Below are 24,066 nucleotides of genomic sequence, written 5' to 3' on the forward strand. Positions count from 1 at the left end.
AACCCTGCACAGTCTGGTCTGGGGAAGGCGGGAAGCTCCCCGCCGAGGCCTTTAGGAAGCGTGTGTCATGCGAGCGTCGTCCATGAGGTGGCGCTATTGCGCCACAGAAGGAGGCGTCCTTCCTGCCTCTCGGTCTGAAAACCCCAAGAACTGCTGCTATAAAAAGAGATCCCAGGGCTAAGAGGAGTCACTTCTGGGGCTCTCACGTGCAGTTCGGGGAGTGTGGTCCATGCTATTTAGCACATGACTGAACACTGGTAATGATACACGCTCTCAGCACAGGAAAGAAATGGCCACCGTGTGCTGTGCCGTGGCTGCCGCGGTGGGCGTCTCACCAGATGCGAGCGAATCGCGGGCACGCGGGTCCGGCTCGCGCGCTGCCTCCTGCAAGCTCGCCGCCCCGCCTCGCTCGGCCCTGAGCCCCGGCGGCTCGTCCTGTCTTCCAGCCCTGGTCTCTCGCAGGCCGACGCTTTTCTTCCCACGGTCACGTTTCACACGCTCTTGAACCCAGCTGTTTGCAGAGTGTGTGTTCCTGCCCCTTTCTCAATGTCTTATCTGTTTTGTTTCTGAGGCTAATCTTGTCTGTCTGCCCTCCTGGGAGTAACCCCTGAGGGATGGGGTGCATGGGGCTCGCCCACCCGGGTGTCGAGAGCTGCCCCTTGTCCCTGACAGCGCCAGGGTGGTCCCCAGGTCAAGCGGCGCTGGGAGGGGGGTGGTTGGGAGCTGGGGGGCTTAGAACTGAGGGGCTGGGAACTGGGGGGCTGGGAACGAGGGGCTGGGAACAGGGGGACAGGGAACTGGGGGGCTGGGAACAGCGGGACAGGGAACTGGGAGTCTGAGAACTGGGAGGCTGGGAACTGGGGGGCTGGGAACTGGGAGGCTGGGAACTGGGGGGCTGGGAACTGGGAGGCTGGGAACTGGGGGGCTGGGAATGGGGGGCTGGGAACTGGGGGGCTGGGAATGGGGGGCTGGGAACTGAGGGGCTGGGAAATTGGGGGCTTGGAACAAGGGACTGGGAGCTGGGGGGCTGAGAAGAGGGCCCATTCCCTTTCCTGCAAAATGGATTGTTCCTTTTTTTTTTTAATTGTGGTAAAATGCACAACTGGCTCAGCCAGTAAAGAATCCGCCTGCAGTGCGGGAGACCTGGGTTTGATCCCTGGGTTGGAAAGATCCCTGGAGAAGGGAAAGGCTACTGGCTCCAGTGTTCTGGCCTGGAGAATTCCATGGACTGTATAGTCCGTGGGGTCATGAAGAGTCGGACACGACCGAGTGACTTTCACTTTCACACAGTCTAAAGTGGGACATCTGAACTATTTTGGAGTCCGCAGCGCTGTGGCAGCCAGTGCGTTCTCAGCTCTGGGCTCCCATCCCTCCACCCTCCTCCAAACTAGTCTCCCCAAACTGAAGCTCAGTCCCCGTTAAACTCTAACCGCCCCGCCCCCTGCCCCCAGCCTCCATGCTACACTCTGTCTCCATGACTTTGATGGCTAGTATTAGTGGGGTCGGGTGGTACATGGCTCTTTGTGTCCGGCTTATTTCACTGGGCCTGACATCTTCAAGGTTTATCTGTACTGGGGGCTGTATCAGAATCTCCTTCTTTGTAAGTCTGACTGGCACTCCACTGTTTGGAGAGGCCACACTTGGTTTGTCCATCATCTGCAGATGGACGTTGCTTGCTTGCACCACTTGGCTCCTGTGAATCGTGCTGCCGCGAGCTTGGGATGCAAATATCTTTGAGATTCTGCTTTCAGTTCTTTTGGACAGGTATCCAGAATGGGGACTCCTGGATCATGTGGTGGTTCTACTTTTGGTGTTTTGAGGAACCTGCGTGCAGTTCTCCTCGGGATGTACCTTTTAGCATCCCCGCCAGCAGCACACAGGTGTTCCCTTTTCTCCACACGGCCCCCAGCGCTTGTTCAGACTACGTTTAAAACCTGCTGGGCACGCACACCTAACGGGGAAAAGTTAGTGTCCTGCCAGCGCCTCGCTCGGAGCTCCTGATGGGTGTTTCTGTCGGGACGCCTGCCTTCTATTTTCCCAGACAGTGTGCAGATTATTTCTTTTAATCAATTCGCCTTTCACTTCCCTCTTTTTGAGATGGTCATTTAAGATAAAAACTACACTAACCTGTTTCTTATTGGAAAAACATCATAGTATGGTTTAGAATTATTTTTGAAAGCAGAGGAGGTGTGTGAAAGGAATACCTTCAGGATGTCAACTTTTGGGTTCTCTAGCCAGATGATGACTGAAGACCAGAGCTCTGGTTCTTTGTTTTTTTTTTTTTTTTTTTTTTTTTAATTTTATTTTATTTTTAAACTTTACAATATTGTATTAGTTTTGCCAAATATCGAAATGAATCCGCCACAGGTATACCTGCGTTCCCCATCCTGAACCCTCCTCCCTCCTTCCTCCCCTACCCTCCCTCTGGGTCGTCCCAGTGCACCAGCCCCAAGCATCCAGTACCGTGCATCGAACCTGGACTGGCAACTCGTTTCATACATGATACTATACATGTTTCAATGCTATTCTCCCAAATCTCCCCACCTTCTCCCTCTCCCACAGAGTCCATAAGACTGATCTATACATCAGTGTCTCTTTTGCTGTCTCGTACACAGGGTTATTGTTACCATCTTTCTAAATTCCATATATATGCGTTAGTATTCTTTGAATGAGGAGGGCGGAGTCTAGCAGGTGAAGGCAGATTTCCGAGCTGAGGACAGCAGAGGGGGGCTGACCGCAGGAGGCAAGTTCCAGGCCCCACCCACTGTCCATGGGGGTGAGATGCACAAGTTTGCCCTAAACGTCCATTTCCTGGATTTCAGTGAGTACCAGACACGAGTCATGGACGATGGATACAGATTGTGATTTGTCTGTGTTACCAACAACCATCCTCAAGTTTTGCTGAAGCTTTATTTTTCCTCCCATCATGATAGTTCTAGGGGAGGGAAATAGCGTGTCTGAATGATAGATGTTCCTGGAATGATCCCAGCTGCTCTCCTTGGGATTCAGGAAGCCCCTTCTGGGGCGGGGGTGGATGGCGTGCCCAGAGGGAGACCCTCCGTGTTCCTGGCAGGGGCCCTTCTCGGGCGCTGCCCTTGCTCTCAGCAGACTGTCTTGGCATCTGATTCTTCGTGTACAAGAACCCAGAGAGGACCTCAAGTGACACATCCTTTAAAATAAGAGTTAAATTATTTGAAATAATAGCATGTGGAATAAATAAAAATGGTACAGATGAACCTATCTGCAGGGCAAGAATAGAGACGCAAATGTAGAGAACAGGCTTGTGGACACAGGGGTCGGGAGGCTGGGACTAACTGGGAGATCATACTTACACACTCCCGTGCGCAAAACGGACAGCTGGTGGGGGCTGCTAACACAGGGACCTCGGCTCGGTGCTGTGATGACTAGGGGAGTGGGACGGGGGGAGGGAGGCTCCAGAGGGAGGAGAGGATGCAGGTATACGTACAGCTGAGTCACTTCATCGTGCAGCGGAAGCCAACACGACGCTGTAAAGCAAATATATTCCAATTTTTTTTAAAGAATAAAAATATCTCAGTGCATTACTAAAATAGGTGTGCCAGCATAAACTCCACTGGCTTTGTCCACAAGGGTTCTGTGAAGTTGGGGTAAAATATCGCCCTTTTTAAATGTTCCAGGCTCAAATCTACAATTATGAAAGCCCGTTTCTCCTGTCTGTGAGCATATAGAGCAGGTGTTTCCGTGAGCTGGGTGTGACCACACACAGGCGAGGAGGGATTTCCCACTCGGATGCACAGCACTGGCCTCGGTTTCTCAATGTGAAGGGGCGGGCAGGGTCCCACCTCCCTCCTCCCCCCAACCCCTCCTTCCTCCCCCCAACCCCTCCCTCCTCCCCCAACCCCTCTCTGCCACTTACACATAAACTCCGCGTCTTTGTTCACTTTCGTGTCTAGTGTCTGGGCGAGACAGAAAATGATAGCTAAGACCTGCAAATTCTTATCCTCACAGGATCGGCGAACCCTTCAAATGGCCTGCTGAGTGCATGGCCTGACGGGGATTTCAGAGAAGCTCAGGGCCACGAGCGGGCCTGTCCTTGCTGTTGGGCAGTCCCTTCCCTCGGTGGACTTGTCATGCACTCACATTGATTCCCCAGCAAGGAGGAGCCCCTGGCCTAGCCTGGAAGCCCAGTTCCACACTCAGCCACTCTGTGGCCATGGACAGGTCAGGGGCTGTCAAACCAGCTGCTGACGCCACATCTGGGGGGATGCAGAGTTCGCCACGGGGCCTGAGCTCCTCGCTGCCTGAGGTCCTGGCAGTGGGGTGGACAGTGACAGGGGCCGGGGGTGAGGGGTAGGGGTGCAGGTGGGGGGCGGTGGGGAAGCTGGGCCTGGAAGGAGGAGGACCAGGTCCCGTGGGGGCAGGCATATGGGCGTCCCGCAGTGCCGTGGGCTGGGCACCCCCGGACCGCCTGCCCCTGCTCCTGAGGTTGGTGCGGCTGATGCTGGAGGCGGGGCTGGAAGGCGTTTCGCGGCAGAGACTATCTCGTAGTGGAGCACCGGGCCCTCCTGGTGGAGAAGCCTGATCCTAATTAGGCTTCCACTGGGTGGTCCATCCTCCAGGGCTCCGGGCTCCTCCCATGGTGGCGATCACACTGGCGGGCTTGGCTCTGCAGCTGGGAGGTGGGGGGAACCACCAGGGCAGGAATTTGAGTCATGGCCTCTCTCTGTGCAGCCAGCATCCGCATGCAGCCTCTTCTGTTCACCCCTGTGGGCGGCAACCCCCAGCGTCCCGTCATCCTGGCCCAGCCCTGGCGACCTGGTTTGAGCAGACCCTGCCCACGTGGCTCCCCACCACCCCCCCCCGCCGTGCCATCCCTCCCCGCCCGAAGGCCATGGTCAAGGCGCTGCTGTTCCCTGCACTTCCATCGGTCCTGGGAGCCACCTGACAGCCGCCTGGGTCTCAGGATGGGGAGGAGACAGGTTCCGCAGCTCAGAGACTTGGTGTGACTCCAGCCACACCACCGAGTGTGGGGTCACAGCTCTGTGTCCTCGGGCAAGTTACTTGCCCACTCTGAGCCTCATTTCCTTACAAATCTACCTGAAGAGTAGCTGGGAAGATAAAAGAAAATGCTACGTAATGAGAGAGTCATTTCCTAGGCAGGTTGATAGGGAGTCTAGGGGTCCCCAAGGAGAGAGGGGTCTGGAATTCTCAAGGAGGAAAAAAGGACAAACTTTTTTTCTTTCTCCACATTCCTTAGGATTATATATCAATAATGTATCCTGCCTAAGGACAGTCTTTGGATTCAACCTTCTGTTATTTTAAAATGTTAATTATGGGAGTATACCTGGTCTTTACAAGGATGTATCTTGCCTGAGGACAGTGTTATCTTAAAATGTAAATTATGGGAGTAGGTCGGAGGAGGTCTTTACAACCTCCAGACATTCTTTGGATTATATAACCTCATTGTTAACACTAGCAAGCGGGTACTCTTTCTGCCCCCTTCTGATGCCTATGTCAGAAGCTTTCTCTATCTCCTTTATACTTTAATAAAACTTTATTACACAAAAGTTCCGAGCGATCAAGCCTCGTCTCTGGCCCCGGATTGAATTCTTCTCCTCCGGGGGCCAAGAATCCCGGTGTATTCGTGTGATTCAACAACAACCTTTCAGTAACATCTGCTCTGGGATGCAGCACACGCAATGTGAGGGTGGTGACTGCTAGAGAGAGACCTGCTGCTACACCAACGTGACGACTCGCTTTCGTCCTGGCGAGAGGAGGGCCGGCTTCCTGCCCCCTGCATCCGCCGAGGTGCTGGCGATCCCGCGCCAGGCCGGGGGCCATGCCAATTCTTGGCGTCAAAGGAGGCTGCTGCAGCCACACTCCTGTTTTATCCTGGAAACTGAGCTCTTACTGTTCTGAAAACCCTTGAGACAGGCTCTTGTCTTCTAGTCCTAGAGGTTTAGAGCAGGAAGAAGCTAGAGACTGCCTGACCCCTCCCTTGGCATTTGGTGAGAAAAGCCCTGAAAAGCTCAGGATGCGCCAGCAGACGAGACTCTGGGACTCAGGCCCAGCTGAGCTCCCTGGGCGCCCACTCGGGCCTGGCTGGGCTGGGCTGCAGCCGCCCGCTGGATCCCGTGGTCGCAGCTCACTGCATCTCCTCCCACAGACAAGGGTGAAGGCACCTGAGTCTGCGGCTTCGATGCCGCACCTCCTGCCTCCCGCCACCTCTTCGTCCTCGTCCTTGTGGACAGACGTGTGGCTGTCAGGGCGATGGGCTCGGCCGGGGCCGTCCGGTGGCTCCGGCAGTCGGACCTGGAACTGGAGTTGGAGAAGCAGCTCGGAGAGGCGCTCCCTGATGCCTTTTCTGGCAGCTTCGCTGGAGCTGTATTGTGATTGGCAACGGGAGGGCCAGGCGGGGGCTGAGCCAGCCCTGCTTAGGAAATTCACACGGCCAGACCCTCACCTCCAGGCGCGAGGCAGGCTAAGGGGATTCCAAGGGGGTTCTGCGCCTCGACCCCCCGGCCTGGCGTCACCGAGGGCGCCCAGATGCCTCGCGCTCCTCAGCACTCCCTGCCTGCTCCAGCCTTTATTCGGCTCCCCTCTCACAGTCTGCACGGTTGTCATCTGTCTCAACAGCAGTTAGTTTCCGGTGACGGTAGATGATGAGCTTAGGGTGGAAGGCAGGTACTTCATAAACCGTCTGGGGCAGGTGGAGGCTTCCTCGTCCTGGAGGGCATCTGAGGGAGGACGGTCTCCAGGGCAGGTTAGAAATCTGGTCCCACTCAGGTTTATGAGGGTGCGGGTGGCTCCAGGTGCTGCCCCAAGATCACGGCTGTGAACAATGACCTTCCCTGGTATGATCTGATTGGGGCACCCTAACCCTGTCCTGAGGTCATGAGTTTCTTCTTTCCAAGCGTGTAATTGCTTATAATTGCTTATAATTATCTGGTGGCTCAGTGGTAATGAATCTGCTTCCAATTCAGGAGACGCGGGTTCGATCCCTGGGTTGGGAAGATCCCCTGGAAGAGGAAATGGCCACCTACTCCAGGATTCTTGCCTGGAGAATCCCATGGACAGAGCAGCCTGGCAGGCTACAGTCTGTGGGGTTGCAAACAGACAGTGACTGACCGGCAACAGTCGCTTTTTAATGGCAGCATCTACATATTCGCACAGTCCTCCCCCCTCCAGCTTGGCTTCCCCTGAGGGCTGTTGCGCCCTAACAGCCTCAGGTGAGCGTCCTGGCTGGGGACGGGGTGCAGGCAGTTCCCCGTCGCTGCTGATCTTGCCTTTTCCCGTTTGTTTTCAGGCAGGACCCGCCGCTGCGCAGTTTCCAAGGGCTGCTCAATGCGCGCTCAGCATTTCTTTTACAATTTTGCAGGCTTTTGGACACTGGGTTTATTTCACGCTTTCCAGCAGGCCACATGCTCTGTGAGGTGGGGACCCCACAGGCAGTCCCCCTGTCTCCACAAGCCCAGGGTCTACGCTGCTCACGGAGTCGTGAACGGGTAGACTCGAACACCTGAGTGGACTTGACTTGTGAATACGCGAACTCCACAGTCTCTGCCCCTCTGCCCCCGTGTCCGGACAGCCAGCCCCACTCATGATCAAGGCCGTCTCCTTGCGACACTGCTTAGTAACATTCACGTATGATATGAGCCTCAGCTTAATTCCTTCCAGGATGTTTTCCTTATTCTTAATAATTGAATAACCCTTCAAAGCTGCCCTTCTAGTTGGTGGGCCCCAGGAGCCCTGGCCCAAGTCGTCTTCGTGACTCCACTGTTTGCCCAAGACTGCCTCAAATTCACCCTCCATCCCCGTGCTCCTAAGTTGCTGGTACGTCTCTTGGTAAAGATGAGTTCTAAGTTACATGCATGGGATGATGGTGTTTCCTGCAACAACGCACAACGAGGAGCTTCACCCACGCCTTTTCTTTGGATGCATCGTATTTCATGTCCTCTTCATCAGTTCAGAGATCTAAGACTCATCCATATTACCAAGAGTATTTCTTCAAATATGTTCTCACTCTTAATCACCAGTTTCTTCTGTTCATCCTTGGTGTGGATGCAAAATCTGTACCAAAGTTTGCAGACAGATGGCCTGTCACTTGAATTTAACCAGCAGATGTTTTATTGAGCTGGTACAGTGTTTTAAAAAATACTATGAGCCAATATTTAAGAAAGAGATTTTGCATAATATGCTGGATTTGTGGCTAGCCCACGCTGGCTGCCTTGGGCAGGGCTCTGCTGAGCCGCTCCAGCCTCTCTCGCTGGTTCGCTGCCTGCTGTTCAAATCCCTGAAAGTGCGGTTCCACCTGATTTGTTTTCTTTTTTCAAATTGCAACTAATGTTTTAAAAAATGTTGATATGATAAATGGAAACAATAGCTTTTAAGAGGTTCAAGTTATGGGCTTAAGAATTCACCTGTGTGCATCTTTCTTAGTCATATGGGACTCCCAGAAGCAGTGAACATTTTAGATCAGCAAAGTGAGGAGCAGAGAAAGGAGGCAGCAGTGTCCCTCTTGCTTTGTCAGCTCAGGAGCTCCTCCTCCCCGGCCCTGAGGCCCTGGCCTGGCAGAGGCCGTGCTGTCCTGGGGGCGGTGGGAGGACTGGCCGCTGCGGAGCGGCCTCCTCTCCAGTCCCCGTGGGCCTGCCCAGGAGCCGGCAGGTGTGGGGTGACAACAGACTGGCTGCCGCGGAGACAGGGTGGAGACGGGGCGTCCGTGTCCGCTCAGCCGGGGACCCCGGGTTCCGTCCCCTGCAGAGTCCCTGTGGCCACCGTCCCCTGAGGTTCCCACACATCCTGAGTCAGGTGCTGCTCACACCTGGAGCACCCGCTCCTGGGGGAGGTCTGAGAGGGGTCCTTCCTCGTCCTGCTGGTTCAGAGCCTTCCCTTGGCCTCTGTGTGGACATGAAGTCTCACCCTCTCACTGTACAAATCCTAGCAAAACAGGGACTGTTCCTGTAGGCAGAGTTCATTGAGAACACGTCTAACTGGCAGTAAGCTCTCCCTTGATGGCACCTACAGGAACACATGTTTCACTCGAAGACCCAGAAAATTTACTCTGATTCTTGTAAGAAAACCCAGAGCTACAAGACGATACAGTGGACCCTCCCCCTCCATCTGTGATGTGCATGTGTCCATCAAGAAACAGAAAACAATTATTTAAAACCTACGGCAAATCAAAAAGCTAAAAATTGAAACAGATGTGTTCCAAGATAAGGAGAAAAAACAAAGAAAGGAAGGCCGGGGCCGCTTGCCGAGATAAACTTAGTAAGAGAGAAAGTGTGGGGGTGGACCCCGGGGGCCTGTGACCAGGCTCAGGAGGGGGCGGGGGTGGGGGTGGTGGGGAGGAGGGGCGCTGGGGGTCTTCCAGTGGCCGGAGCTGGACGTGCCCACCCCTCATGCGGTCCCAGGCCCAGGGGCTCACAGCCCAGCGGCGCTGGCAGGCTGCCTGGCGGGGGATTGAGTCCAGTCCTTCCCAGTGTTTCCCCCACCAGCGCGGGCTGGGGGGCTCTCACGGTCATCCCCTCAATCCCCTTTGGCCAGGGCCCAGCCCATGCTCCACTTGGCAAGGCGACTCCTGGCATGTGGATGTGGCTTTCCCAGGCCCTAGGCCCTGGGCGGGCTGGCCAGGGAGGGAGGCATGCGCAGAAATGAGCCGCACTCAGAAGTCTCTCCTCAGTGTCTTTCCCTGAAGACGAGCTTCTGCAAAGCCCTCAGCAGCTTCCGGCAGGGACCTTGGCAGGGACTCGGCACGGCATGCCGGGGGATGGGCCAGGGACCTGGCGTCCAGCCACTGCCAGCATGGACCCTCTGTACCAGGGAGCGGGGGATGAGGAGCACAGAGGGAAAAGCGGCTCCCCCTTGGAGGCAGACCTCGGAAAATGGAGGAGGAGAAAACCACACTGGGCTTCCCCAGCCCACCCCAAAGGCAGGCCTGGGCTCAGGCAGGCAGTGGGCGGTGGCTGGGTGCTCGTGGTCAGGTCTCCTTCACCACCAGCCCTGGCCTCAGTCTGGTCCACCCCATCTCGCTTCATCAGCCTCACACCCTCTGCCCTGTCTGCCCGTCTGCCCAGCCCTGCCTGGGCTGGGAGGGCAGTCGTGGAGGTGGGGGGCTTCGTGTCAATCTCAGGAGTGGGGGAGGCGAGTGCCTGGTTGTGCTGAGGAGGCGGTCACCGAGGCCCCAGGGGCCCCACGCGAGAGGGCGCTCACGCAGGGCGAGAGGGCCACCCACATCCTGGTGGCCACTTACGGCTTCATGACCTATCACAAAGCAGGAGAGGCTGCCTGGTTACATGCTGTTCCTTCTCAGAGGCTCTGGTCCTCCGTGGTGGCCCCTAGCGTCTAGACCTATGGAAAGCACACATCTCCCCACGGAGCTTCATACCGTGTGGGAGAGGCTTCCAGGAGCCCTCAGTGTGAGCAGTCGTCAGCTAGGCTGGCGTAAAGACAGCGAGGAGCCGTCCCTCCCTGTAAATGGGTCGTGGGGCGCCTCTCCCCCATGGCATCGAGGGTGGGGGGCGGTGGGCAGTGAGGCAGGGTCCCTGCAGGGCCGAGGCCAGAGGGCAGGGCTCTCCCACCGCCCTGACACGTCCCCTCTTGGAGGAAATGCAGCAGACATTTAAATATTTCCAAACCAAACAAGACACCCTGAAGCATCCTCCTGCGCCCGCCGCCCGGATCTGAAAATATCAAACAAGGCGGAGAAGAGGCGCCTCTCGGAAGCAGCCGGCGGGAGGGCAAGACAACAAAGCCGGGCGTGCGGGGCTCCCGCCTGGGCGCCAGGGGCTGCTCTAAACCGGGGCCAGGACCGGGGTGGTCTCCGAGGCATGGCTCTGAGGGTCCCGGCCCCATCCCCGGGCCCAGGTCGCCAGCTGAGCGGCCTTGCAGGTTTCGTGTCTGTCTTCGGCTCCTTCCCACCAGGGCCCGCCTGCTTCCGGCTCTCGTGCCCTGCGGTCCTCAGGGAGCGGTCCTGTGCCCTAATTTGTCCTAAAAAACCTGGCTTGTCCGCAGTGCTTAGATCTGATCTAACGTTTTCATCTGGGCTCCGCCAGCGCAGGGAGCAAAGTCCCAGAACAAAGCTCCGGCCCTTCCCCTGGGAATTCAGAAAACGTTCCTCTAATGCCAGCACAGAATCTGGGGAAGAAAAATGAAAGTTGTGACTCTGACCTCCTACGGCATGTAATTGCTAATAGAGTTGTGGTTTCTTTCTTGGTTTTGTGATCTTGTTTTCCAAATTAAACCCCTCAGTGACTCAGCCTCTGCTCTGGTCCTGGGAGGCCCGCGGGGCTTGGGTTAAAGATGGGCAGCGGAGGACTCGGTCCTGGGGGGCTACTGGCTGGCTCCCTCCCAGGGGTCCCCCCTTGTGCGCAACCCATGGGGGTGTTTCAGTTCTCAGAGGAAATGAGGGAGCAGAGTTTGGGTCCTTACAAGGGAGCCTGGGCCAGACCCCAGAAGGGCGGCCAGCTACCCGCACCCCCATGCCAGGGCTGGGCTCCTGCCGACACCTGGGCGAGGAGCTGGCCGGAAGGTGGGTCGGAACCTGCTCTGCTCTCAGCCCAGGGAGCTGTCTCTCTGGGGTGGGAGGTTTGGGGCTGGCAGAGCGCCAGATTTCCTGGGACCAGGAGCAGGCAGGAGGAAGCCCTAGGGGCCCCCTGCCTTTGCCAGCCTTTGGGGGTCCACTCCTTGTGCAATGAGAATGGGGTGTCCCCACAGTCTGGGCTGTGTCCCTGGACTTCCTGGACCCACAGCACGACACGCGTGGGCCCCTCACGGATGGCCAGAGACCCTTCGGGGAGCCCCCTCCCTGGAGGCTGTGACCCCCCACCACACACATTCTTTGCCGACCGCCTGCTTCAGTGTGTGGAGCTGGGGGCGCCCGGGGTGGGGGCTGGCCCTCCCACCGCCCGGTGGACCTGTCTGGGCCCAGCTTTCCTTAGCGTTCCACCTTCATGACACTGTGCGGGTAACTCCCGCTCTTCCCCAGTTCAGCCTGGGAAAGGACCCCTTCCCGGACCTCTTCTCGGGTCTCTCAGGACCTGGGCTCCTCCACGCAGGGCCTGTTTGATGCTCCAGCCTCAGGAGTGCGCCCCTCCCCGTCTCCCCAGGGAGTTACGGGGTCCTAGCTTGGAGCGTGGGCTGGAGGGGCCGGGGTTCCCGAAGGAGCACGAACCTGGCTCCTGGTCACCGAGGGGCGGATGCAGACAGGCGGATGGGGATGGGCAGCCCGGCCGCACCAGGGTTGTCCGCTCGGCCCCAACCTGGAGGCGGGCAGGCGGGCGGTGGGCGGCAGGCGGCAGGCTGTAGGAAGTCAAGCTTCTGTTCAGCCTCGAACTTGGTTCACAGTTGTTCCGGGATGAATTCTGTCCTGTAAAATCCTCACCCTTGATGACTGACTGCGAGGTGGGGTCGCTACAGAGGTCAGAGAGTCGCAGGGAGGTCCCAGAGGAGGCCCTGATCCAACAGGACCGGGATCCCTAAAGCCCTGGGGCGCCTGGGCCCAGAGGCAGACAAAAGGACAAGGTCGTGAACACGCAGAGAGGAGGCGGCGTCTACCCACGTGGAGGAGCTTCGGGAGGAATCAGCCCCTGGAAATACCTGGCTTCAGGGCTCCCGGCCCAGGACGCTGAGAAAATTAACGCCTCCCGCTTAGGCCCCCTGATCTGTGGCCCTCTGTCACCGCTGCCCCCGCAGACGAGGGCAGAAGCCTTCTAACCTGCCCTCTGCGGGCCCGACACCTGGGCCCCCGTGTCCTGTTCCGAGCATCCTCGGGGGCAGTCTGCCCCCTGCAGTTCTACCAGGCCAGGCATCCGTCTCCCACCCGCCCACCCTGTGCGGGAACCGGCTAAGCCCCTGCAATCACCCTGCCGCCCCCAAACCCGGGACACGGACCTGTGCCCTGCTGCCCTGTTTAGGACACTGAGACCCAACCACCCCAGTGCTGCTGCCTCAGCCCAGCGGCCCTCTCTGCCTGCCTCTGCTCGGGGGCACACGAGCAGAGAGGAGAGGCTGTCTGAAGACCTCCGGGGCACGTCCTCCTGAGCAGGTGAGCTTTCTCCACAGGCGATTTCTGGGGAAGCAAAGGCACCGGGCTCCTCCCTGTCGCCTGGAGCAGAGGGACAGTCCGCACGGGGGCCAGCCAACCGTGCCCTCGAGGCTGGGCAGCGACGTTCCCTGGTGTTGCTGGGCGGGTTCCGACCCGGGTGGAATCCAGGCCGCTGCCTCGTGCCTCTCGAGCTCGGGTCCTGATGTGAAGGGTCAGCCCGACAGGCCCCCCCCAGAGCTGCTCTCCCCGCTGCAGGGAGCGCCGAGCGCTCAGAGGCGGGCGGTGCAGAGCCCACGGGGACCTCGGCCCTTGGAGCAGCCGCCCATGCCCCCACCCCAAGTGCCATGTGTGTCTGGGACAACTGTGGGTCCCACCCTGGTTCCAAGCTGTGGCCTTGCCTCTGGCAGCAGGTCGGTTTAGCCTTTGAAAACAAAAGTGACATTGAAAAGAGGCTGTTTTCCTGCTTCTAGAATCAGAGGAGGGGAAATTCCTGTCTTTAGAGAAGGAAGCCTCAGAAGGCAGTTATTAAACTGCTCTGGTCAATTTGGAGACTTGGAACGACAGCAGGTGTGATGCAAGGCTGGGCTTCAGCTCTTGGGCTGGAAGCCCACTGAACAAGAGGCGGCGTGTGAGCGCGTGTCCACGTCTCCGTGTGTGTCTGCGGGCGGCGTGTGAGCGCGTGTCCACGTCTCCGTGTGTGTCTGCGGGCGGCGTGTGAGCGCGTGTCCACGTCTCCGTGTGTGTCTGCGGGCGGCGTGTGAGCGCGTGTCCACGTCTCCGTGTGTGTCTGCGGGCGGCGTGTGAGCGCGTGTCCACGTCTCCGTGTGTGTCTGCGGGCGGCGTGTGAGCGCGTGTCCACGTCTCCGTGTGTGTCTGCGGGCGGCGTGTGAGCACGTGTCCACGTCTCCGTGTGTGTCTGCGGGCGGCATGTGAGCGCGTGTCCACGTCTCCGTGTGTGTCTGTGGGCGGCGTGTGAACGCGTGTCCACGTCTCCATGTGTGTCTGTGGACGCATCTGTGTATGTGTGACCATGTCTGTCTGTCCACCTACATGTATGTGCATGTGCGTGTCTGCCCACTTAAGCAGGGCCTCTGGCACTGGCCCAGGCACCAGGCTCTCCCAGTCAGTGCTGGGTCCCCCACTTGGCCCTGATGGATGGAGTATTGTCAGCGCACAGGGCCTGGGGGCCCTGCGTCCCTCCAATCCCCCATTGGTGCTCCCCTCCTACTCAGGAGGAACCAGGATCACTGATTCCTGTGAGGTTACACCTTGTGGCCACGGGGTGGTGACCCCTTCCCGGTGTGGGCTGGGGCCAGAGCCTCCCATCCCCCCACCCGGTGCTTCACGCCCCCACCCAAAGCTGCCGGGGGGCAGGCAGTGTGCCAGGCATGGCACCGGTGTGGACACCAGCTAAACACAGCTGGATGGCCGTCTCCGTCTGAAACCCACGACGATAAGGCCTTCCTTAGAGGGTTTCTGTAAAACATAAACAAGATCGTGTTCATTAGCGGTTGTCAATCCCACCCGAGCCGCAGAGGCAGCTGGGGGCCATCTGAGGACCGCCGGGGCCAGGCCCCCCGGGAGCCGACTTCCCTGGCTGGGGGTGACATGCATGGCGTTCAGAGCTCCCCAGGTCCCCAGCAGGAGCCAAGGCTGTGACCCACTACTGTGGTGGACAAGTCACCAAGTAACAGCCATTGACTCGCTCTCTCTGGACCGAATGCCAGCCTGGTCACTTCGAATTTCAACCCAGGAAAGCAGTTCCTGATGGAGGTTCTTCTTCTTGAAGAACAGCCATTAGTGGGGGTTGTCCTGTGGTTCAGCCACTCACCCCCCCACCACATTCTCCTGGTGGTTCAGATGGTAAAGAATCCGCCTCCAGTGCAGAAGACCCAGGTTCGATCCCTGGGTTGGGAAGATCCCCTGGAGAAGGAAACGGTAACCCACTCCAGTATTCTTGCCTGGAGAATCCCAAGGACAGAGGAGCCTGTAGGCTGCAGTCCAAGGGGTCGCAAAGAGTCAGACACGACTGAGCAACTAACACTTTCTACCTGTCAGTGCTGGGGTGGATGGAGTAAGGAAGACCATGGTGGTGTGGTCACACGGGGGAGGGGAGCCCCAACGAAGAGACGCCCCCTGTGCAGCTCAAGCCCCCACCCCCGTCTCTGTGCCCTGCCTCTCCCTCCCCTGTGGTGGGCAATGTGGGGTGACAGGATGGGCCTGGGGCCACGGTGGGATGAGCATGGGAAATGGAGTGGGGGTCCCAGGCCACGTCCCAGCCATGCGAACGACGGCTATGGCAGAGAGAGGCTCCCAGACTCAACAAAGTGGGAGCAGCTTGTGACTCTGGGGAGCTCTGCCCGTCCCGGGCGGTGCTGAGCTGTCGGGGGTCAGGCCCCCACACCTCTCTTGTGAGACAGCAGTTCCTGGGCTGAAGGGGGCCCTTCCGGAGGGGACACTTGAGGCACCTCCTTCAGCACCCACTCCCAGACCCCCTCCTCGCTCTCACGCACTCAGGCCGAGACCCCCGGGACTGGAGCCCTGAACACATGCCGGTCAGGAGCCGCACACTCAGGGCTGAACTCTGGAAGGACTTCTAGCACTTGCGTTTTCTCCCAAATGAGCTTGGCATCCGTGAGCTGTGACCCAGCCTGGCCCGGTGGCTGCATCTGGGGTGTTTTCCTTGCTCAGATAGGATTTCGTGGAGGCAGTTTTGGTAAAATGTATTTCCGCTCTGATAAAATATATTAAAAAACATTTCCATGCTCCAGAAGCTGCTGCCTGTTCTGAATTAATCACCATTATGCTCGCTCAGTCACTAGGTGACTAGGTAGATAGGAATCTACAAGGGAGGTTTTCTTTCGGGAAGGAGGTGCTAATTCCATCTAATACCTGAAGATTTTCCTGGAAATCAGACTTCCACTTTCTAAAATGTAAGTCGAGATGATTCTCCCCAAATGCTCTGACCGTTGCTGCAGCAGTTGAGAAGCTTTGGGCATGAACAACGGGAGAATCCACTTACGTGCCCAGAATCCTGGCAGAAGTCAAGGAAAGCAGAAGACCGTGGGCTTCACAGTGGTGCCTGTGGTGGCCGCAGGACGCCATGGGCTCGGAGGACCACAGCCCTGCCTCAAGGCTGCCCCGCTCCTGTCAGGACGGGAGCTCCTGCGAGACAGAGCCCCCTCTGCAGACTGCTCCCTCTCTCCCACCCCTGCTGCTGCTACTGCCTGACCCATCTGTGTCTGGGGGTCACTGAGGGGACCTTTACCTTCTCTCTGTTCCACCCTCTAAAGATTTTTATCACCAACAAAGGAATTCCTTTTCCTGCCTGCTTTAATCACTACTGCTGTCTGTCTGGAGAGCTGTGACGTCACTAACCCAGACTCTCGGTACCGAGGTAGAGAGGCCTCAGTGCTTCCACCTGAGCTCTCTGCAGAGGTGACTAGAATGGAATAGGGCATATCGTGGCTTTGGATAAAAAGGGGGTTTCCACTTCCTTGTGCAGGGCTCAGCTCAAAGTTAGGCCTTACATTTCCCAGGGGCCAGTGATCCATCAGAGACATTTCTGTGTGCAACCTGCTTTCAAAAAACCTTCTCAGATCTTTGCCTAACAAATTAACGTACAAGCCTTAACACCCACCGTCTGAACCTGTAAAATCTCTGTAACTCAGACTGCACTGCTGGGCCTGTGGGTCTCAAAGTGTGCTCCTGGACCCACTCTGCCAGCATCACCCGGGAGCTGACTGGGGATGCGGGCTCCTCGGACTTATCAGAGTCGGGGTGGGCCCAGCAGCCTGTGCTCCATCAGCCCTGAGTGACCGATGTGGCCACCGCACCCGCGTCTGCAACGCCAGACAAAGGAGTCTCGTCAGTGACACCGCTGTCACTGGGCTTCACCGTGGTGGGCTTCCCAGGGTCAGCCTTTTGTTCAAAGTGGCACCCCTGCGTACAGCCACGCAAAAGTGTTATTTTCGCAGTGACATTTGCTCACTTAGTGTCTTTGTCACATTTTGGTGATTCTTACGCTATGTGAAACTTCAGCATTAGTATTTATTATTCTTATGTGTATCACGGTGGTCTGTGATGAGCGGTCTTTGATGTCACTGGGATACCATGGCTCACTGAAGGCTCAGACGAGGTTCAGCGTTTTTAACAATTACTCGTTTGCACTTGGTTCTGGCTGTGCTGCGTCTTCCGTACTGCATGTGGCTTCGGTGGTTGCCCCACAGCGCATGGGATGCTCCCGGACCAGGGATCAGACTCCCGTCCCCTGCATCGGCAGGCGGATTCTCAACCACTGGACCGCCAGGGAAGAGCCGGGTCGAGCATTGTTAGTGATAAAATGTTTTAAAATTGAGGTCTGCACACTGCTTTTTGGACACAGTGCTACTGGCCTCTTGACGGGCCCCAGCAGCGTGCACACATGACTTTCACCTGCCCTGGGAAACTAGAAGTTTATGTGACTCACTGTATTGCAGCGTTTAGTTTAAGCCGAGCCCACTGTATCTCTGAGGTCTGTCTGGGCGGATCTGCGACAGGACCGGCGTCCTCACGTCAGAGGAGTCGGAGGAAAAGCACCAAAACGGCCACTTGGGGCACCGCGGACCCCGCATCCCAGGCGCCGGCCGGCTCTCACCACGAGGGGGCACGCTGGGCTCGCCGGGCCGGCCGCAGCCCTCCTTGCACGTCATTCTCTGTATAAACAAGTTATGTGCAAGTGTTTAGGATATAAATTACGACCATGCCGGCTGCCTTGCAAGGAATGTAAACACAGCACTGTGGTCGGAGCAGACTCTGAAACTGACTTCATAATTTATAGCAGGCCCCCGAGTAGCTCAGAATAAAAGGGGGAAAAAATCCCTATTTAACTGCAAAGATGATAAAGCAGACACAAAAAAATGTTTAAATCACAGCGAGATTTTGGAAAATATAGAAAGGAAGCCTCAGGATTAGGCAGACAGTTAGGACTTTGTAAAACAAGATGTTAAACTGAGACTGTCTTTGGACTGAAAACTCACTCGGCATGCAAAAGTCCCAGGGTGGGAGATGTCCACCCTGGGGTATCGGGGGCCTGGTGACCGACCGGGGGACAGCTTGCAGGAAGTGGGAATCCAAGGTGAGTCCTCAAAGTGGACTCAGCACCTGGAGAACCTCTGCCTCGCTCAGGGGTCTGCAGGCTGCTCCTTAGGGCTGGCCGGCACCAGGCCCTCTGCCCAGGCTGGTCTCCTCTCTCGGTCCAGAAGTTCTCAGCCCGGCCTTCAGCATCTGTGACTGGGAAGGCCTGGAAACCAAGCAAGAAAGGAAATGGCCAAGAGGGAATCCCAAGGGAAACCACGGCTCCCTGGAGAAGGACGGATGGGAGCAGAGAGGCAGACCGGGGTGGCACGTGGGCGCCGACCTCTGTGCCCCGAACTGGGGGTGGACACATGCCTCATCCTGCTTCTGTCTCTGATGCCAGGACTGCCCACACCCTCCTCACCTTCCCCTCCAGACACAGGGATCTGACGGCCACCTAAGGATGCAGGGCCTGTGTCCTGGGCACCTGCCCTCTGCTCGCAGCCGGAGGAGGGCAGCCCAGCCCAGCCGGCGGGGAAGCGAAAGCACGGTGCAGAGGCCGGGCACTTGGGAAGGACAGCGAAGGGCAGGGGCGCCTGGCTTTCCTTTAACCTCCTTTCACTTTCTGGTTTCGGTTTGGCCAGAAAGAGCGAGGGTGAAGCAAAGAAATAACAGAAAACGTTTCTTCTTCCCTTTCTCTCCCGAGAAGACCCGCAATCAGAACCTGGCCTGCGTTACTCAAGGCACAGACCCCACACCACGCCAATTACACAGCTTAGAAAAAAATCCTGCCCAGTGTAGAGTTGCATCATCCTGGCGATCAGATGCCCATGGAGGAGAGAGGTCCCCCCCGGCAACTATTTGTTATATACATTTTATTGAAAAAATTGTACATCAAAATAGTTTGGCAAACTGTAAAAGTATACATAAGTGCAAATATATCCTCCTTTTAAGATACAAGCAAAGTGTGAGTATACACGAAGATCATAAAAATATCTTTAAACTATGGTGGTAGAAAACAGCCTTGTAAAAACGTTGTATTGTCACAATACTGGAGACCACGTTTCTTAAACTAGACACATCATTGCTAAATACTTTCTTGATAATGTTCTTTGGCACCTGGATCCAAAGGTAGTGTTTGGCAAAATACAGCTCTCCCACTGAGCCAGGCAACAAGATGAGGCTCTCTTGGAATCTTGTGCTGGGCACTGCCTTTTTTAAAAAAAGAGCACACACATTTTCCATAGACAAAGAAACACACACACACACACACAGCCCGTCTGCCTGTTTCAGACCCTGATTACTGAAGGCAAGGAAGATCCCAGAGTTCCACGGCTGTGTTTTCTGCGTGGTAAGTTTTCACCATCTCCCGTCGCTGGGAGCCTCCGTGTGTTTGGGGCATTACCTCACCGGGGGTTGTCCTCCTACCAAGAGTGGACAAACATCAATGCGTGACGCTCACCTGGGGTCTCCAAGTGACTGGCGTGGCCACGCTGGGAGTCCACCTCGGTCATCGCCCGGGGGGCGGCGGGGGCCTGGGCCAGCCCCCGCCCTGCGTTCACATGACACAGGGCTTAATGTCCTGGCAGACGCTCTGATGGTGGTGGTGGTGGTAGTAGGGGCCGCTGGCAGAGGGGTGGAAGGAGGAGATGCCGTTGAAGTTGAGGACGAAGTCTTTCCTGTCGCACACAGGCGTGGAGTGGTGCTGGTATCGAGGGAGCCCCACTGAAAGGGGAGAGAAGAGAAACGCTCTTCAGAAACGTTTGTTCCACTAGGGCACGGCCTGTGATTCTTAAAATTGTCCTTTAACATGCATCTCTTTTTGACTCCAAGCGGGTGGGCCTGTCTTTCTATTGCTGAAAACCTGGGAGAGGAAACCCAGCCCCAGAATGTCTGAGTTTCAAGCTTTGGCCACAGGATGACTCTTGGAATTCCGGTTTGCTATTTGGTTTTGAGGGGCCCACAAACACGGAGCACAGGCCGCTTACCCAGAAGCCAGGCTCTCGTTCCTGAGTTCCTATTAATCCTGGAGGCCGGAGGGGCTCTAACAGCCACCGGCCCGGGCCCTGGGCACTGGCCCTAGGGCTCCCAGCCCAGAAACACCACGGGCTCCCTCGCTTCTGGTTTCCAGCCCCTGCCCCGCATTATTTCCCAAACAACTGATCGCCAGGCAGTGGCAGGAGGAGCGGAGGGGGCAGAAAACACTGGCGGGGAGAGGGGCCGGGAGAACGCGCCCGTCCCGGGGTCGTGCCTCTAGACAGGGGAGAGCCCAAGGACAGGGCCTGCCCTTGGGCAAGGGCTCGGCCGCGGCCCCTCCGCCGCGCCGGGAGCCCCTGGAGCGCCGGGCCGGCCCGCAGCCTCTTCCCGGACCTGAGGCCGGCCTCCTGTCGCCGACTTTTGCTTTTGCTTTCTCGGCGCCTCCGGCCCGGGGGGGCGCAGTTGGCTGGGGGTCCAGGGGCAGGCCTCTCAGGCCTCGCTGGGCTAGGCCTGCTCCCTGAGGCCTCTCCAGCCTCCCGCGCTGGGGAATCCGCAGCCCTCACCGGTGCCCGGCGGGCGGTTCTCCGCGCACACACCCTACCCCGCGGCCCGGCGCCTCGCCCGGTCGCCCTGCGCTTGCGGAGCCGCCCGGCAGCCCCGTGGCCAGAAGCTCGGCCCATGTTCGGCGTCGGGCGGCGCCGACTGCGGCCCACCGCGCGCCCAGACGCGAGTCCCTGCGGCCGCGCAGGTGCTCCCGCCCCCAGGCTAAAGCACCTGGCGGCGCCGCTTCCCGCGGCTCTAATCCGCGGCCCCCTGTGGCGCTTCGATGAGGCCGAGGCCGAGGGGCCTCCTCGAGCACGCCGGCCTGGGTCTTCCGGGGCGAGCTGGGTGCGCGCTCCGGACTCTTTCTCGGCCTCCCTGCTCCACTCGCAGCCCCGGGTTCCTGAGGGACCTGGCCCGGGAGACGGCCGCCAGGCCGCGGGGAAGAGCGTTGGCGGAGGCGGGGGTCAGGGCACTGGAGGGGCGGTGGGGGTGAGGAGGGCGAAGCAGAGCGTCCAGGCTGGCCAGGGACTCCTCAGGCCGCAGACTCGGCCCGAAGGGCGCGCGAGCCCTGGGGCTTGGGAGGCGGAGTCCCTTCTCCTCTAGAGGGGCTGTGCCCGCCGGTCTCCGCGCTTCTGGGACCTGGGCGCGCCTGGTGTGCGGGGCGGGACGAGGGTGGCCTCTCAGAATGGTCAGAAAGCTCTGTCTGCGCGATTTGGAAAGTTTAAGGAAGTGTTTCAGGCCAACAGCGAGGCCTCGGGGTGCAGGTGGTGGCCTAGCGGGCGGCCGGAGCGGGGACCCGGGAGGAGAGGCCGCGGCGCCCGCAGGCGAACCGCTGGGCGGGGGAGCGCAGAGCGCGCCGCGCGCCCGGCGCTGATTGACAGCCAGTCCGAGGGGGTTAAAGAAAATAAGAGCGGAGGGTCGGCTGTGTTGGTTACTTGTTGAAATTCCCATAAAACTGAACAAGACTCCGCTCTCAGTGGGTTGAGTCAGGCTGGAATCCTCTCCGGTGTGGTCCGCCCAGACGGTCTTTGTTTAGTTAACCTCTGAGACCCGCAGTTAAAAGGCCTATTCGGGAAACTTCACCGTCCAGGGATCCAACATCTTTTGCCCATTTCTGGGCTTCCTCTCTCCCTGACGCTCTGCTCCCACGCCGATGCACGAACGTACAGTGCAGGCGTGTCAGCCTGGAAACCCTCTTCCAGGTGCGGTGGGTATGGGTCTGCTCCAGCCCCGCTTGCCCTGCACACCAGCGTGCCGCAGAGGGGTTAATACGAGGTTTATCTCCACGGTCCCCATAAACCTGGCTAAATATTCAAATTCCCTCCTCCACCCCGTCTGCCCCCCCACCTCTCATCGCCTTAGGCAAGTCAATAAATTTTCATAATCTGCAACCAGCACGGTTTACACCAGCAACAGTGCAAGTGGGGCCCAAGGGCAGGCCTTTCTCAGGGGAGCCCCCTGGGCCCTGGGGCCTGCGGGCCTGGGCCGCACGCGTGTGTCATCGACTTGGGCCCACTGAGGGGAGGCCGGGGCGCCGCTCCTCCCTGGCCACATGTCCCTCCTGTGATGGTCCCCCGGCCCCTCTGTTCCTGGAGGCCCTGCCTCCCTGCTCCGGACACCTCTCAGCAAGGCCCAGTGCAGCCTACCCCGTGCCCTCCTGGGGACACAGCGTTTACTCTCAGGTGAAAGCACAGCAAAACCGACTTTAAAAGACAAAAGAAAGCAGCCACGGCGCCCTGGCCAAGGTCCCCTAAGGCGCGAGCCTTCTCCCTCGGGCAAGCCAGGCCTGAGCCCTGCAGCCCGCGGAGACTCTGGACGCCGGCGCTTCCTTCCCTCCTGGAGGGGTGGAAACTCCGGAGGCCCGGCGGGGGCCAAGGGTATGGGGGAGGCCCTGTCACCCCACCCTCTCCAAAAGGGCGCCGCGTTGCCCAGGCCTCGGCCGCCAGAGCCGGGAGGCCAGAGGCAATGGCCCGCGGCTAGGCAGCACGTTACCTGGGAGGTCCTCGCGGGCGTTTTGATGCAGGTAACTCTGCTCCAGCGAGTAAGAAGACATGCTGCTGTGCAGGCCTGCGGGGGCCGCAGGGGTGCTGCCCGGCGTCAGGGCGGGCGGCTGCTTGAGGTAAGGCGAGGCGCCGGGCGAGCTCCAGTGCGCCGCGGGGCTGGTGTAGGGCGAGTGGCACTCGATGGCGCTCGCCACGGCCGGGGACGAGGGCACGGGGCTGCTGCTGCTGTCCGGGCCGTAGTCCCCGCCGCCGCCGCCGCCGCCGCCGCCGCCAGCCGCGCCGACGGCCCCGGGCCCGGCGGGCACCGGGCAGCTGGCCATGTAGGTGGAGCCCGGGTTGGGCGACATGTGCGGGACGTGGTGGTGGTGGTGGTGGTGGTGGTGCGGGTGTGCGTGGCCCGGGGCGCCGGCGCCCGCGTCGTAGCCCGCCGACATCATGTCGAGGCCGCCGTAGCCGCCCTGCCCGTGGCAGCCGAGCGGCGCCGACGGGGGCGCCTGGAAGTCGAAGCCCTGCGGCAGCAGCGAGGCCCCGAAGCCCAGGCCGCTCACCACGCGGTGGTACATGGGCTTGAGCGCCTGGCACTTCCGCCTGAAGCCGCGCGGCCGGCGGCGGAACGAGCCCTCCTCGAACATGAACTCGCTGGCCGGGTCGATGGTCCAGTAGTGGCCCTTGCCCGGCCGCCCGAGGCCCTTGGGCAGCTTGATGAAGCACTCGTTGAGCGAGAGGTTGTGGCGCACGGAGTTCTTCCAGCCCTGGTAGGCGCCGCGGAAGAAGGGGAAGCGCGCCTGCAGGAACTGGTAGATCTCGCTGAGCGTCAGGCGCTTGGCGGGCGAGCTCTGGATGGCCATGACGATGAGCGCGATGTACGAGTAGGGCGGCTTCTCCGGCCGCCGCAGCCCCGCGCTCGCCTTCTTGGCGCCCCCGCCGCCCGCGCCCGCGCCGCCGCCCGCGCTCTTGCAGGCGTTCGGGGCCGCGCCGGCCGAGGAGGCGGCCGAGGACGAGGACGAGGACGACGAGGCGGCCTCCAGGGCGGCGGCGGCGGGCGGCGGGCTCATCAGGGCGGCCTGCAGCGCGCTGGGGCCCGGGCTGCGGGCGCGGCGGAGCGGGGCCGGCGGCGGGCGCGGCGGGGGTGGCGGCGGCCCGCCCTCGGAGGTCATCGGGCGCCCGGGAGCGGGGCCGGGCGGCGGGGGCGGGCCCGGGGCCGGGCGCGGGGGCGCGGGAGCGCGGGCGGCCCAGAGGCCGGGCGAGCGCCCTAGCCCTCCGCCCGGGCTGCAGCCGCAGCCGCTGCGAGCCAGCGCCTCGCCGTCGCCTCCCTCAGCCCTGCCGGCGCTTCTGGCCGAGGCCGCGGGCCGCCGGCGGCGCCCGGCGCATCCCTCCCCGGGCCTCGGGCCCGGCCTGCGCGGCGGCCTCCGGGCCGCGGAGCCGGAGCGGCCGGGCGGCTGCGCGGGCGAGCGGCGACCGCGG

At 59.5% G+C, this 24,066-nt stretch overlaps 1 protein-coding gene and 1 long non-coding RNA gene across 5 annotated transcripts; both read right to left on the reverse strand.

Moving 5' to 3' along the window:
* Positions 1–2,440: 2,440 nt before the first annotated feature.
* On the reverse strand, positions 2,441–4,821 carry LOC132343666 (uncharacterized). The gene is made up of 3 exons (XR_009492619.1): positions 3,896–4,821; positions 3,333–3,506; positions 2,441–3,169 (listed from the first exon to the last, which is right to left on the reverse strand). It is a non-coding gene; the product is annotated as an uncharacterized lncRNA (long non-coding RNA).
* A 693-nt stretch (positions 4,822–5,514) lies between these two features.
* On the reverse strand, positions 5,515–23,774 carry FOXF2 (forkhead box F2). Of its 4 annotated transcripts, XR_009492615.1 has the most exons (5): positions 22,592–23,774; positions 19,542–19,804; positions 17,493–17,718; positions 12,152–14,500; positions 5,515–11,115 (listed from the first exon to the last, which is right to left on the reverse strand). XR_009492615.1 is itself a non-coding variant. In XM_003587751.6 (2 exons), the coding sequence occupies exons 1-2, from the start codon at positions 23,757–23,759 to the stop codon at positions 19,638–19,640; spliced, it is 1,335 nt and encodes a 444-aa protein (XP_003587799.3). In that variant the 5' UTR covers positions 23,760–23,774; the 3' UTR covers positions 18,940–19,637. The 4 variants fall into 4 exon arrangements, 1 of the variants encoding a protein (XP_003587799.3); XR_009492614.1 differs by having other exon boundaries at positions 5,515–14,500; XR_009492616.1 differs by lacking the exons at positions 5,515–11,115; positions 12,152–14,500; positions 17,493–17,718 and adding an exon at positions 17,922–18,305.
* Between the last annotated feature and the right edge of the window lie 292 nt (positions 23,775–24,066).

This window comes from Bos taurus, chromosome 23, assembly GCF_002263795.3.
Source record: "Bos taurus isolate L1 Dominette 01449 registration number 42190680 breed Hereford chromosome 23, ARS-UCD2.0, whole genome shotgun sequence".
NCBI lineage: Eukaryota > Metazoa > Chordata > Mammalia > Artiodactyla > Bovidae > Bos > Bos taurus.